The sequence below is a fragment of the Stegostoma tigrinum genome, chromosome 43 (genome assembly GCF_030684315.1).
Source record: "Stegostoma tigrinum isolate sSteTig4 chromosome 43, sSteTig4.hap1, whole genome shotgun sequence".
Lineage (NCBI taxonomy): Eukaryota > Metazoa > Chordata > Chondrichthyes > Orectolobiformes > Stegostomatidae > Stegostoma > Stegostoma tigrinum.
The window spans coordinates 8,928,502-8,944,872 of record NC_081396.1 but is presented as its reverse complement, the minus strand read 5'-3'; the positions used below and the strand labels follow the sequence as shown (position 1 = coordinate 8,944,872).

At 43.5% G+C, this 16,371-nt stretch overlaps 1 protein-coding gene across 4 annotated transcripts; it reads left to right on the top strand.

Annotated features, from left to right (window-relative positions):
- Positions 1-10,408: 10,408 nt before the first annotated feature.
- Positions 10,409-15,850, top strand: LOC125449067 (zinc finger protein 239-like). Of its 4 annotated transcripts, none has more exons than XM_048524678.1 (3): positions 10,412-10,471; positions 11,378-11,491; positions 13,123-15,850. In XM_048524678.1, the coding sequence occupies exon 3, from the start codon at positions 13,229-13,231 to the stop codon at positions 14,264-14,266; it is 1,038 nt and encodes a 345-aa protein (XP_048380635.1). In that variant the 5' UTR covers positions 10,412-10,471; positions 11,378-11,491; positions 13,123-13,228; the 3' UTR covers positions 14,267-15,850. The 4 variants fall into 4 exon arrangements, with proteins under 4 accessions (XP_048380637.1, XP_048380635.1, XP_048380636.1 ...); XM_048524679.2 differs by lacking the exon at positions 10,412-10,471 and adding an exon at positions 10,766-11,264; XM_048524681.2 differs by lacking the exon at positions 10,412-10,471 and adding an exon at positions 10,797-10,860.
- Positions 15,851-16,371: the final 521 nt, after the last annotated feature.

The window sequence follows — 16,371 nt, the reverse complement described above, 5'->3', positions numbered from 1 at the left end:
TTAGATAAATGTGAGTGAGGTATTGCATTTTGGGAAGGCAAATGAGGGCTGGACTTATACGTTTCATGCGAGGGTCCTGGGGAGTGTTGGCAACCAAATGACCTTGAGGTGCAGCTTCAATTTTCCTTGAAGGTGTAGTCGCAGGTAGACAGAATAGTGAAGAAGTTTGACTACATTTGCCTTTGTTGGTCAGTGCATTGAGTACATAAGTTGGGATGTCATGTTGCGTCTGTACAGACATTGGTTTGGCCACTTTTGGAATGCTGCATTCAGTTCTGGCCTCCCTGCTATAGGAAAGATGTTTTTAAACTTTAAAGGGTGGAGAAAAGATTTACAATTGTGTTTCTGGGTTTGCAGGGCTTGAGCAATAGGGAGAGGTTGAATATGCTGGAGCTAGTTTCCTTGGAGTATCAGAGGTTCAGGGGTGACTTTATCGAGTTTTATAAAAACCATGAAGGGAATGGATAGGGTGACTAGCCAAGGTTGTTTTTTTTTTCCCCAGGATAGGGAAGTCCAAAACTAGAGCACGTAGGCTTAAGGTGAGAGGAGAAAGATTTTAAAGAGATATGGAGTGGGGAAAAAAATGTCATACATATGGCTATGCATGTATGGAATGCGCTCCCAGAGAAGGTGGTGAAGAGAATAAAATTAGATAATTTAAAAGGCATCTGGATGGGCACATGAATAGGAACGGTTTAGAGGGATATGGGCTAAATGCTGGTAAATGGGACTAGATGAATTTTGGATATCTAGTCAGCATAGTCGAGTTGGACCAAAAGGTCTGTTTCCATGCAGTATAACTCTATAAATGACAAAAAAAATCCTTGTGGTATACTGCTGATCACAGGCTTCAACAATCACCCTCTGTCTCTTTCCCTCAAGCCATTTGTATCCAAATGGCTAGCTCTCCCTGGATCCCATGAGGTTTAACCTTGCTAGCCAGTCCACCATGTGAAGCCTTGTCAAACACCTTTAGAAGTCCATACAGACAACGTCACTGCCCTGCCTTCATCAACCTTCTTTGTCACTTCTTCAAATAACTCAGTCAAGTTTTTAAGGAATGATTTCCCAAGCACAAGACCATGTTCACTATCCTTGATCAGTCCTTGCCTTTCCAAATGCATATAGATCCTGTCCCTCAGAATTTTCTCCCACAATGTTCTCACCAATGACGTCAGGCTCATCAGTCTATAGACCCCTGGCTTTTCCCTTTTGCCTTTCTTAGACAATGGCACCGCATTAGACATTGTCCAGTCTTCTGGCACCTCACCCATAGCTATGAAAACATCTCAGCAAGAGGCCCAGCAATTACTTCCTGAGGTTCCCACACAAAGTTCTGGATATAGCTGATCAGGTCACGGGGATTTATCCACCTATATGTGTTTCAAGACGTCCAACACATCCTCTGAAAAATTGACTTTTTCCATTATAAGCTCATATTCATTACAAGTATTGAAATCTTCCATGCCACGCATCACATCTATGTGGCTCTCCAAATTGGCATCTCATTTGATCCCATTTTCCTACTCTCTTTTCATGGTGTTGCTCACTTTTCATGTTCAAATAAATACATGATTCTCTTTGAATGCCTCAACTAAATCTGCCTGAACCAAACTCTCAGGCCATGCTTTTCATATCCTGAACATGAGCTACCTGAAAAAAGTTTCTTTTCCTCATATGTATTTGGCCTTTTTTACTGATTACTTTCGTTGTTGCATTCTAATTCCTGACCCATTCACAAGGAGGAATAATTTCTCCCTATTCATTCTATTCAGACTCAGGATTTTGAATGTTTCACTCCGATCTCTTCTTGACTTCCTCCTCCAGGACAGCAGATCTAATTTCTCTCATCTATCTTTATATTTCAAATTCTTCATCACTGGAACTATTCTTTTAAACTTCTTCTCTCTAATGCTTTCAGATCATTCTTACAATGTGGCATTTCAGTCACAAAATACGCCACCTCAGGTCATATTGGTTTCTCCTTTAGTCTCAACATAACCTCCTTGTGCTCATACCCTATAACCTCTATTAGTAAATCTTAGGACATTGCATGCTTGATTAACTGCTTACACAGTTTCAATCATTAAATTTAGTCACTCTGCTCCTCACCTCCTTTACATTTTAACCCCTTACTCGGTGTTTTCTTTGCATGTTCATTCGACAAAAATGTATTATCTCAACCTCTACTATCCACCACTCCACCCACTCACCAATTTGTCTAAGTTGCTTCGAAATTCTATACCGTTTTAATCATGGCTTAGTTCTAAATATCGTTTCATCCACACATTTTAGAATTACTTCCAAGACTAACACATGGAGAAGTCCATTTCAAATATTTCCCCAAACTGAATAAAAAACTAACAACCATGATTGTCTATGTCCTACCAGTTTCAGAATTCAGTGAGGTTTCTTATCATTTCTAACATTGAATTTGAAACCAGTCTAGCAGAACTTCTACTTAACTTTTAGCTAAAGCCTGTCATGTATCTTCTTGGAGCACATCTCCTGAACAACATAATATTACCATAGTTCCACTATCTTCACAGTTAAAATAATGATTAAAATATGCACTACTACATTTTTTAAGTGCACAAGGCTAGTAAGACTGGAAGTGGGTAATATGGACTGTGCATTCATGTATAACTAGTATATATGAGAATGAGGAAGATCAGATCCCGCTGTACTTTACACTGCCATCAGTAAACTTGTCACTTTAGGATGCCTTACATTCCCAGTCTTTTCTTTGTAGATAGATTTGCAATCAGTCTGTGTTTACACCAAGCAGCCTAGTATCAGCACAGGCAGAGGTAGCCTGATATGAGGCTAACTAGAAGCTGTACAAGAATCAGAGAGCTGATTAAATTTTATCAAGTACCGCCATGGAAAAAACACCTAAGTAGAAAGTTAAGTTCAACACATAGTAAGACAAATTTTGAATAAGTTCTGAAGACAGTTCACTGGACCTGAATCGTTAACTCTGCTTTCTCTCCATTGATACTGTCAGACATGCTGAGTTTTTCCACCAAATTCAGATTTTGTATAAGACCATATGAGGCAGGAACAGAAATAGATCATTTAGCCCATTAAGTCTGCTCTCCACTTGCATGAGATCATGGCTGATCTGATGCCTTCAACTGCAGTTTCTTGTCTAATCCCCATGATTACCTGGCTGCATAGATTCAGAACTGGTTTACCCACAGAAGACAGAGGGTAGCGGTGGAAGGGTCCATGACTAGTAGAGTTCCACTGGGATCCATGATATGACCCCTGCTGTTATAATATATATACCAATGACTTGGGTGAAAATGTAGATGGGTGGATTAGTAAGTTTGCAAACAATACAAAGATTGGTGGAGTTATGGATAATGCAGAAGGTTATCAAAGGATACAGTGGGATATAGATCAGTTCCAAATATGGGTGAAGAAATAGCAGATGGAGTTTAATCTAGGTAAGTGTGAGGTGGCGCACTTTTGGGAGATCAAATGTTAAGGAAAATATACAGTTAATGGCAGATTCTGAACAGCATTGATGTACGGAGGGATCTTGGGGTTCAAGTCTATAGCTCCCTGAAAGTAGAAATGCAAATAAATAAGATGGTAAGGGTTGTGTATGGCGTGCTTGCCTTTATTGGTCAGAGAATTGAGTACAAGAGCCAGAATGTTACGTTGCAGCTGTATAAAATGTTGATTAGGCCTCACTTAGAGTATTACATTCAATTTTGGTCACCTTATTACAGGAAGAATATGGAGGCTTTGAAGAAAGTGCAGAAGAGGTTTGCCAGGATGCTGTCTAGATTAGAGGGTATGAGCTATAAGGAAAAGTTACAAAACTTGGGTTATTTTCTCTTGAGCAGTGGAGGCTGAGGGAAGACTTGATAGAAGTCTATAAAATTATGAGATATATAGATAGGTTGACATTCAGAATCTTTCTCCCAGATTTCAGATGTCTAATACTAATGGGAGGTGATGTGGGGTGGAATGCATTTAAGGGTGGAGGAGGACAATTCAAAGGAGATGTGAAGGGCAAGTTTTTACACACGGGTTAGTATGAGTCTGGAACACACTGCTAGTGTGAGTAATAGAGACAGATACGATATGTGTATTTAAGGGAGTTTTAGATGAGCATATAAATATACAATGAATGGATGGATATGGACCAAGCGCAGGCAGAAGGGATAAGTTTCATTTGGCATTGTGTTCAGCATGACATTGTGGGCCAAAGGGCCCATTCCTGTGCTGCACAATTCTATGTTCTAACCCTTAATTTCCTTAAATATTAAAAAGAAACAATCTATCTCAGCCTTGAATATACTTAACAGCACAGCCTCAATAACCCTATGTCATACAGATTCACCACCCCCAAAGAGGAAAGAATCATCTCTGTCCTAAATGGACAACTTCTGCTTACAGTGAATATTACGGTAAAATATAGTGAACAGCTTAAACTGGTGCCGCTTTGTCCAGTGCCACTTTGAACAGTTTACGAATAAACAGAATTAAAAGATCTATCTGGTAAAGTATCTGTCTTTCCTTCTCTATCTTCACCATGCATCCTGAGCCAGCTCACCAGCCACACCTAAACCACTACCCATTCTGCATTGCCTTGCCGCGACCTATGCTGGACCCACCAACATGAGGGTTGCCATGCTTTTAGGCACCATCTCTTCACTACTGGGCCCACCTTGCTGATGCAGAGTCGCATGCTGAACACACACTTGACTCACAATGATGAGTCCCCGGCTCCACTGTTTCAGCCACCTGGCCAGTAACCAGGAGTCCTCTCTCTGGACCTACTATGACCAAAACCAGGAGTCCCTGGCTCTGCTGCCACTTTGACGATGCCAGGAGAGTCCGCAGATGCCTACTAAACAGACAACAACAAGAGGACACACTATGACCTAACACACTGGCCACACTGCCCGACATCAAGAACCTATCAGAACTGACAACAAGGCTCCTTAAACCACTAAGAATCATGGTGGCCCACAAACCCACAGCCACTCTGTGACAAACACTGAAAAGGATTAAAAACCCTATTCACACAATATGCAGAACCAATGTCGTTTACAAAATACCATGCCATGATGACCACAAACATTACATTGGACAGACTGGAAGAAAACTAGCCATCAGAATACATGAACATCAGCTAGCAGAAAAATGGCATGACAAACTCTCTTTCATATCAGTACATTCAAGACAATGAAGGTCATCGGTTTAACTGGGACAAGGTAACTATAGTAGCCCAACATTGACATGCATGGGAATTCCTAGAAGCACAGTTCTCCATCCGTAATGCAATCAACAACACATAGAATTGGACCCCATATACATCCCATACAGATCCAAACCAGAAATGACACTACTCACCCTAATGGACCAAACAGTATAAAGTCCAAGCAGAGTAGAACAATATCGCTTCATCAGAGGGTCCACTGATGATGTCACCTAGCATGGTGATGAAACATCTGAATGAAAACAGGCCAGCTCAGCGAGTAAGTCAACAACCTCATCCACAACTCGAGCTACAGATCTTTGCCAAAGCTTTAAATACTGCTGCAGCCACTGCCTGGCGAATTCCAGGGGTCCCATGTTAGGCCTACAGCAACCAAGATTGCCTGGCTCCGCTGCCAGGCCAGGCCGCTGCTGCGCCCAGAGTCACACCCTGTTCCGAGATGCACCACCACCGTGAAGAGTTTGGCATTGCTACCATCTCCGATCACCGGAGGAGCTATGCCGCCACTGCCACAGTCACCAGCCCCACAGGAGGATGTCCTTGCTGCTGCCTCCAGTCCATGGGAGGTTGCTGCCACTTCACACAAGGCCCAATCTCACCGCCACTGACTAACCCGCTAAAGCAAAAGAAAAATGAAAGATGACGAACAGAAGTAAAAAGGGTGAAAATAAAGAAAGCAGATGAGAGCAGTTGAGCTCAAGGTAAGAGCCCACACATAGCCCTGCCACTCCATTGCCATCTTGGAAGGAGAATTCACAAATAGTTTCAAGAGGGCTAGAAAACAAGAACAGAGATGTGCTGTTGAGGTTGTATAAGGGTCTATTCAGACCACACTTGGAGCAATTTTGGGCCCTGTATCTAAGGAAGGATGTGCTTGTGTTGAAGCAGTTGAGAAAAGGTTCATAAGAATGATCCCAGGTTGAAAGGGCTTGTCATATGAGGAAAATTTGAGGATTCTTGGTCTGTACTCGATGGAGTTAGAAGGCTCAGGGGGAGCTAATTAAAACTTCTCAAATGTTATGGATCTCCCCCTGAATATTAACTAATCCACAATTATAATTTATTTTCCTACATGGCCTGTGTGGGTTTGATCAATGAAATGTTTATCCCTTGCAATGGAGAGGATGGGATTGTGAGTTCTCAGTGTGCAGCAGAAGTGATCTGGTCGAATGAGGAAGGAAAACATTCCCAGAGCAGAGACAGCTGATTGGTCCAGAATGGCTCTCCCATCTCCTGTTTCTTTGATTGTTACATCCACATCTCAAGAACAAGAGGGACAGGTCTGGGTTAGATGGCAAAACAGGAATGACTGACTGACCCCAAGTAATTAGCGTCTGGGCAAATTACATGAATCATTCACTGCAATCATCTCATAGGTTCCTGGGATCTGAAATAAATAGCGGTATCAGAGGCACACCAGCCATGGTTTTATTTTAAACAGGCTAGACATGTCAAGTGTTCACTTGCTGATCCTAGCTTTATTGTGCTTCTAATTCAGTATCAATACCAGTCAAAGCAGTGAGTAAAATAAAACGAAGTAGCCTGCCTAAGTGACCTGAGGCAAGTTCATTGGTGTTTCAGTCTCTATGAAGACATGGATTGAAGTCCCACTCCTGTCAACATCTCAGGTCAGTTACTCAACCAAGATGGCAGCAGAGTAGGATTCCAGTCAGAACTCTTCAACTCTGTCGGTTTCTTTTCCTTTTTTTTCCTCTTTTGTGTTTTTGTTTTGCCCCTTCTTTCTTCTCAGCAATGTCCTGAACTCCAGGCCTTGGTGCAGACTTGGACTCCAGTTCTCAACGTGGACTCGGACTCTCAGCTTCAGCGCAGATGCAGGAAGGCAATATTTTAGACTAGAGTGCTGATCGCTTGGCTCAGCATGACAGCCTCTCGGCCTGGGGTGACGGTCTCTCAGTGGCCCACCATGGTGATCTCTCTGCCGGGCATGGCAATCTCTCGGCTCAGTGTGACGGCCTCTCAGCCCAGCATGGTGGTCTCTCAGCCTGGTATGGCGGTCTTCCAGCCTGATGTGACCGCCTCTCGGTGGCCTGGTGTAGCAGTCCTCAAACGGATGTGGCCCAGTGTGGCCTCAGCATTGACTTGAAGCCTCGAGATGATTCCAGCAAGGTGTCCTGGCCTCAAGAGCCTCAAGGTGATGCCCAGCATTGATGAGAGGCTCGGTCCTGGCATGGACTGGGTTGGAAAGATTGTTATTTTGAACTTTATTTCTTTATTTTTCTAATTTATTTTTCCTAAGAATTTGTACTTAAGGATGTGTACTTAGGTACCTAAGATAGTGCTGTAAATGGCGACTTCTCATTGTATTCATTTGAGTACCTGTGACAATAAAGCTAATTATTATTCATTCCAACCTGTCACTCTCAGCGCCTTCTTTAGATCTTCAAGCAGCAGTGTGGTATACATTGTGACAGGGAAAAGAGGGAACTGGCACCGACAGGACTGACCCATTGTCCTTTTTCTCCGCTCAGATGATTCTCTGATTGAAATACCAACAACACTGGTGTAAATGCAAGCTTGGTGTCATGTCTGAGGGGTTAAAGTGATTCATTGGGAGATTCCTTGCAAGTTCCCAGCAGAGGTTTCAGAATCAAAAATTGCTGGGAAAGCTCCACAGGTCTGGCAGCACCTGTGCAGAAAAATCAGTGAACATTTCAGGTCGAGTGACCCTTCTTCACAACTGAAGTTTCAGAATCAGAATTGTTATGATGCAGACAGAGATCATTCAGCCCATCATGACTGCACTGGCTCTCTGAGTGTTTTTACTATTGTCAATTTCCAGCCTGTTTGCTGTAACATTGTTTCTATTGAAATAATTATCCAATGCTTTTTTCAACTATCTATTGAATCTTTATGACATACATTGTGTGGCTTCATGTCAAAATGTGTCAGGAGGTAAATATGCAAGAGGAGAATTTTATTTTATATCCTTCACGGACCAATCATATGATCTCTCACGAACAAAAAAACAGAAGTTGCTGCAAAAGCTCATCAGGTCTGGTAGCACCTGTGAAGAAAAAAATCAGAGTTAACGTTTCAGGTCTGATGACTCTTCCTCAGAACATATGATCTCTCGCCCTTACCCTCACGAAACATCCCCAGATGGTTTTCCAGGGACATTATATAACACGGTGTGACACTGAGGCACGCTTGAGGGAAGTCGAGAAAAATCGTGGCCAAACAGTTTGGGCTCCAGGAACTATCCTAGAGGAGGATGGGCAACACAGTGGTTAAAACTGCTGCCTCACTGCGCAAGGGACCCAGGTTCGATTCCAGCCTCGGGCAACTGTCTGTGTGGAGTTTGCACGTTCTCCCCATGCCTGCGTGGGTTCCCTCCAGGTGCTCCAGTTTCCTCCCATAGTCCAAAGACTTGCAGGTTAGATGGGTTGGCTGTGCTGGATTGCCCATGGTGTTCAGGGAGGTGTGGATTGGGTAGGATGCTCTGGGGTTCAGTGTGGACTTGCTGGGCCGAAGGGCCTGTTTCCACACCGTAGGGATTCTAAGATGTGGATTGCATGATCAGATGAACGACAATTGTTGGTGCAGACCAAGGGAGTTATTTCTGTTCACAGAATCCCTACAGTGTGGAAACAGGCCCTTTGGCCCAACAAGTCCAGTGCATCCCACCTAGACCCATACCCCTATAACCCAACTAATCTACACATCCCAGAACACGAGAGAAAATTTAGCATAGCCAATCCACCAAGCCCCTGCACATCTTTGGACTGTGTGAGGAAAGCCACACAGACACTGGGAGAATGTGCAAACATTCCACTCCAAGGATGGAATCGAACTTGGATTCTTCATGCTATGAGGCAGCAGTGCTAACTACTGAGCCACCATGTCATACCATGCTTTAACACATCATTTGAAGGAGAAACTTCTCTCTCATGAAAATCGCTGGAATACAAAAATCAATGGCAAATAGGATGAGTTGCAAAGCTATGAAGTTGTTTCCCAGCTGGTCTACTGGTTAGAATTCAGCGCTTTCACCACCGCAATTCAGGTTCAGTCCCGAGTGAGGGAATGATGGTTCAACTGCCATGGTGTGAATAGTGGAAATAATGCAAGTTCCTGACTGTTTTTGCATGGAGAGCAGCTCGGGCAGAACGTTTCACAGCAAAGCTGCAAATGTCACTGGAGCAATGGATCAAGAACAAACACAGAGTGGGAGGGAAACAGGAAAGGGAAAGGCTGTGAGATGTTGTGAAGCACTGAACATCGTGATAGTTGCAGAGGATGAAATCTGGGTGGTAGTGTGACAGATCTCACTGCCCAGTGTTTCGACGAGTGCAAATACTTCCAACAATCAATTGTAATTGCTGCTTCAAAACAGCTAGCTAAGGCCAAATGGCCTCTTTCCTTGCTATGAATTCCTATCACGTTCTGTTTCCCAACACCACAACTGCCTCTTTCACAGTCCATCTGCCATTTTAAACCCTCTCTGGTGAAGTGGTTCCCTGGCTTTTTCATGTTTAAGATCAGGGCACTGAGATACATTCACAGGACTACAGACAAAATAACCTGCAGATGCTGGAAATCAAGGTAGACAAACATGAGGCTGGGAGAACACTGCAGGCTGGCAACTGCTAGCGAAAAGGAGAAGTCAACGTTTCGCATATTCCCCTTCTTCAGGACTGGATGTGGGGGTAGGCTGAGCTGCAGATAAAGAAAGGGGAGGAGAGGTAGAGGCGGAATGGGGGTGACAGTTGGACACCGCCAGCAGGTACAAACTGGATGGTCGATGGGAGGGATGAATCCAGTTGATGGCTGGAGGGCAGGGTCAGAAAACAGAATGAAAGGGAGGAGGTGGGGCTAGAAGGGGAGCCTCATCCGAACATATGCGTCAGAGATGGAGGAACTTGGAGAATGGAATGGAGTCTTTACAGGAAGCAAGGTGCAAGGATGGCCCAACTGTTCTGTTCTTTCGATGAAAAAACAAAGGTAAATGTCATAGTTATGCAAGCTCACGGAGTTGTCGCAGTAAGTTTTTATAACGTTAAAGGTGTTATATCAATGCACAGTGTTGTTATTGCTGTAATCTATGACCAGAGCTCCCTTTCCCAAGCTGAACTGAAGCCCAGCATTCCCCGCGGTGAACGTCCTTTATACAAACAGGAGCAGTGCGCAGGCGCAGTCCTTGTCGGCGTACGGAGCATGCGCATAATTATTAATAATGGCCGACGAATTTCTTTTGTCCTCGGTCCCAAAACGGTGAGTGAGGCGGGGCGGAGGGAGCGATGCATACGGCGGGTGCGGGGAGGATTCCTGAACAGTTTGAGTAAACCTGAAACCGCGAAAAAGAAGTTATCAGTGCTCTGTTTGCACAGAGTGAGGGTCAGTTGTCAACTGGAGGCTTTTTGCCGAAGTTAGGCCGCAGGGCGTTGGTCGCCATGTTTATTAAGGGCAGTGACAGTTAGATGGCCTGCGTGGTAGCCATGTTTTTAGGGGGCAATGTGTGGAATGACTGGGAGGAACTTCCTGAAATAAGAAGGCGTGGAACTGGATGAACACATTAGGCCAAGCACCATCAGGGGAGCAGGAAAGCTGACGTTTCGGGCCTGGACCTTTCTTCAGAAATGATTCCTGAATGGAGACAACTTGTCTGTTGAGCTGCATTAGCCTTTCGCAACCAGTGGCCTACTGATAAGGCAGAGCGGCGGGACGGAAATAAAGTATCTTCACGGCTCAGACGTAGATGTTTGACCTTCTTGAACTTATGCAGTTCAGATGGTGTAGATGCAGCGTCACTGAAGCCTTATAATGTCCAAGGAGGCCTCTGGGCCCATGTTGCCTGCACTGTCTCTCCAATGAGCATTATGGCCTACTGCCATCTGCTTGATTTTTTTTGCCTGTATCTTTGCGCATCGTTTACCTTTGAGTAACCCTAATGCATTACTGAATGCCTCAATTGAACCTGCCTCTACTGCACTTTCAGGTGGTCTATTCCAGTCACAAATCACCCATTAGGTGATACAGTTTTATCTTGCATCAGACCTGTTCATTGGTAAATCACTTTAAATCTCGGCCGTCTTGTTGCTGATCCATTTACAAGTGGGAACGGTTTCTCCCTAATGACTCCACCCAGATCACTCATGGTTTTTAATATTTTTTTCTCAGATGTGTTCTGATCTACAATGCTGACAGATAAGAAGTTATTCACTCAATGATGATGAAGTAATGGTATCATGTACTAACCAGCAATAACAACCTGTATTTTACCATGATTACAAGGTAATACAACATTCCAAGGCATTTGTACAGAACATAGGCTAGACCACTTTTGGAATACTGCATTCAGTTCTGGTCTCCCGGCCATAGGAAAGATGGAATGAAACTTTAAAGGTTTCAGAAAAGATTTACAAGGATGTTGCCAGGGTTGGAGGGTTTGAAATACCGGGAGAAGCTAAATAGGCTGGAGCTATTTTTCTTGGATCATTGAAGGCTGATGGTGATCTTATAGGCATTTGTAAATTCATGAGGGACAATGGATAAGGTGAAAAGTCAAGGTCTTTTCCCCAGGGCAGGAAAGTCCAAAACTAGAGGGCATAGGTTAAAGGTGAGTGAGAGAGAAAAATTTAGAAGGGATCTAAGGGGCAACTTTTTCATTCAGTGGGTGGTCTGTGTATGGAATGAGCTGCCAGCGGAAGTGGTGGAGGCTGGTACAATTACAACATTTAAAAGGCATCTGGATGTTATATGAATAGGAATAATCTAGAGTTATATAGGCCAAATGCTGGCAAATGGAACTAGATTCATTTAGGATGTGTTTTGCATGGACAAGTTGGACCAGAAGGCCTGTTTCCGTGCTGTACATCTCTATGACTCTTTCACAAAAAAATGTCAATGTCACATTTGACACTTGGTACATATAAAGATGTTACAGCAGGTGACCAAACATTTTGCCTAATAATAAGGTATGACAGAACATCTTAAAGGAGGAAAGGGGGGTAGAGAGACAAGGAATTTGAGAGGATATTCCAGATATTGTAGCATTGGTAACTAACAGAACAGCCACTGATGTCGGAGTGGTTAATATCTGTTTAGGAGTATATTTGGATAGCTAATTCTATTGAAGACAAAAGAATGGATGAGAGTTTCTGCAACAGATGAACACTGACGAGGGTAGAGTTATGTGATGTTACTGAGGTGGCAATAGATGGTCTTTGTGAGGATGTGGATATGTAGTTGGGGTGAAATATTTCACCGTGATTGTGAAGTCTGGCTCAGCCTCAGACATTTGCCAGGGAGTTGGCAGTGAGGGATCGCAGTTGAAAAGGGAATGAAGATAATAGCTTCAATCTTCCAATATTTAAATGGAAAATATTTCTGCTAATCCTGTACTGGATGTCAGTCAAGTCAGGACAGTGTGTGACGGGGAAGTGATGGTGTTCACATTCTGGATAGTGAAAGTTGAAGTTTCGGGAAATTTCCGTTAAAATTCTGATCATGTTGAAAAATGTATCAGATCCCTGTCCTTCACCACCTGCCTCTCCCTTTCTACTCTCCTACAGAGTCTTCCGTAAATCTGGACCAGGTGTGGTGTTATGTCCAAGTCATGGATAATGTAAATCCTGAACTCTCTGCCTCTCCAAAATCATTTTCTCTGTCTAGGACCCCAACCACCGATACTCCCATCTCCCCCTGTTACAGGTTAGAGTTGGTCTGGTCCTGTACAAAAGTGGCATGTTCCCTTCCCTGAAAGACATTTGAATTTTTATGACAATCCCTCAGCTTTTATGAAACTTTCTCCTCGTGCCAGCCCCACAAATTACCAAATTTATTCAGTTCAATCTCTCAACTTGCCTTTTGAGTTTCTGATTCTCTGTCAGTTTTTTTTAACCTGTTTTGAACAAATTTCACAGGCTACCACAAGGATAGGATTTGCAGTCGAGCAACTAAACCAGGTGTCCTATCAGGATCTGACAGTCACCCAATTTGTCTTGACCTGAATATCATTGGATTTTGAACATGGAAGAAAACGGCACTGTTCACATTGGAGAGAAACCATTCACATGTTCTACGTGTGGACAAGGATTCACCCAATCGTCTGGCCTGTCAAAACATAAATGCAGCCACAGTAGGGAAAAACCATGGAAATGTGGAGACTGTGGTAAGGGATTTATTTCCCCCTCAAAGGTGGAAATTCACCGGCGCATTCACACTGGGGAGAGGCCGTTCACCTGCACCAAGTGTAGGAAGGGGTTCACGCAGTTATCTGATCTGTTGACACACCAGAGAATTCACACTGGGGAGAGGCCATTCACCTGCTCTGACTGTGGGAAAGGTTTCACTCAGTTCACCCACCTGTTGACACACCAGCGAGTTCACAGTGGGGAGAAGCCATTCACCTGTTCTGACTGTGGAAAAGGATTCACTCAGTTGTCCAATGTGCTGAGACACCAGCGAGTTCACACTGACAAGAGACCTTTTAAATGCCCGGATTGCGGGAAGTGCTATAAAAGTTCTGAGGAACAAATGTCCCATCAACGTGTTCACACCAACGAGAGGCCATTCAGGTGCTCTCACTGTGGGGCTGGCTTCAAGCGATCATCTCAACTCACTCTACACCAGCGAGTTCACACTGGAGATAGGCCGTTCATTTGCGCCACGTGTGGGAAGGGATTCACTCAGTTAACTCATCTGCTGACACACCAGCGAATTCACACTGGGGAGCGACCATTCGCCTGCTCTGAGTGCGGAAAGGGATTCACTCAGCTAACCCACCTGCTGACCCACCAGAGATCTCACACTGGGGAAAAGCCATTCACCTGCTCTGAGTGTGGCAAGGGATTCACTGCCTCATCCATTCTGCAGGCACACCAGCGAGTTCACACGGACGAGAGGCCATTCAGGTGCTCTTACTGTGGGACAGGGTTCAAACACTCATCGCAACTCACTGTACACCAGCGTCTTCACACTGGGGAGAGGCCATTCACTTGCTGTGAGTGTGGCAAGGGATTCACTCAGTCATCCCATCTACTGAGACATCAACGAGTTCACAAATAACTGCAGTGATTGAATTTTGTTCTGAACTGAGACGCCCTCAAGGGGTTTATTATTGACAATTAAGACATACTGTATAGGTTTTCTGACCTTAAACATAATAGGCACTGAAACCCGATGAGATGCAACCCAGGACACTGAGGGAGGCGAGAGTGGAAATTGCAGAGGCACTGCTGTAATTTTTTGATCTTCCTTAGGCAGGTGCCAAAGATCAGAAGAATTGTAAACATTGAGCCCAGTTGTAAAAATCTTCTGGAAATTTTCATTAGGGGTGAATTGAAAATCGTATCAATAATTACTGGTTAATTAATCAGAGTTAACTAGAATTTTGCCTTAAAATTAATGCTAATAAACTTTTTTCATAAAGCTAGCAATGCTGATCAGGGCAATACAGTTGATGCGGACTTCCAAAAGGTATCCGATACGGTGCCACACAACATATCTGTGAACAAAGTTAGAGGTCGTGGAATGAAAGGGGCAGCAGTGACATAGATACAGAATGGGCTGAGTGACAGGAAAGAGAATAGATGTGTTCAACTGGAGGAATGTTTGTAATGGATGTGTCATGGTCAGTGTTGGGACTTTTGCTTTTCCTCATATGTACTGTCACAGTACATTTTAAACCAACTTTTATGTATCCATCTATATTTACTGACTTTTTAAAACATATTAAATGGCCTGAAAAAGCTCTACTCATGCAACTGGAATAAGCAGTAACTTTGACTTCTAAACAGACTTCTACAAAGTTACCCAGACAATCAACAGCAAATGTACCTCCTTGTGTCATAAATGGTCAAAAAAAAAGCTCGTTGTGTCCAACAAAAACCCCAGGACAGAACAATTGCAGTTACGTCTGTCCTTTAAGGAGAACTGTCGATCACTCCACTTAACCTGTAAGATGGATCATCAACCCTTGTTTAATCAATTGTACAAGCCTTTGTCTCAATTCCCTTTGTCTCTGTTTACTTTGCCGAGAAGGCTTGGTCACAATATGCATCCAGTGACGAAACCAACTGCTTTTTAATTATTCAGTTTTGAAACTGTAGTCGGTTAAGGGATGAATGATGTTTCATAATTTGTTTACTGGTGACCTCAACCCTCCCCTGCACCACCAAGTCTGGGCTGCAAAGGTCAAGCCTCTGGCCTGTGTAAAATTAGGCAGAAATCTGTATTTGTGTTCTCTGCAAAAATTAATGTTCTTTTGTGAAAACATCAAATTAGAAATTACATTTCAGGAATAACCCCCAGATGCTCTTTGAAGGATTTTTTATTTAAAGAGAAAAAACTGCTTACAACTCCTGAACTTTTGACTAGCCACCCCACTACGTAGAAAGGAACTGAAGACTTCTGACTCCAGCTCTGGACTTTTTAAACTCTCTCTTAATGGCAAGACATTGATAAAGTGGGGGGTAGACCATGGTTGCTTTTGTACCTAAAGTGTTATTAATTTGATAATCTCGATCTTTTTTGATCAGATCTCTCTCTGCATGCTTGTAAGCTTGCCAGTGTAGCAAAGTACCTCTTCTTTACCCTCCCTACTACAACTGGGTCTGAGCTTGTCTGAATTAAACTCTACCTCTACTGTTACAGCAGTGTTGTTGCAGTTTCTTGCAAAGCAAGAGGTCACAAGCAGAGGCTGTGACAGACCACTGTTGAGTAAAGAGCAAAAGTTAAGCAACATTCTATTTACAAACAGGTAGGGAAATGTATAGACAGCAATTAGTTTTAGAAAGTGTGCCAACTACAAAATGCATGGCAACAACCTACCAGGCACCTTCCAAAACGATGATGCCTGAAAACCACGAATCAGCTGTAATCATTCCAAACGGTAAAGCTGGCTTGAGGGCTGAACTTGCCTATTCCTGCTCCTAGTTCTTATGAAGGAAACAACCAGCAGATACAGAGGAATACCTCCCTCTGTGTTTTCCCCACCAAGTCAGGCAGTATTATGACTTGAAACTACATCACCATTCCTTCAGGATCGCTGGCTCAAAATCTTGGAACTGCCTCATCGGTTTGTCTACACCCAAAGACTAAAGCAGTTTCAAAAAGGACCTCACTGTCACTCTCTTCAGGGCAATCAATGAGTTTTTAAAATCCTGCACTGT

Excerpts from the sequence above, each read along its gene's own strand:
- LOC125449067 (XM_048524680.1), top strand. The coding sequence starts at position 13,229 with ATGGAAGAAAACGGCACTGTTCACATTGGAGAGAAACCATTCACATGT.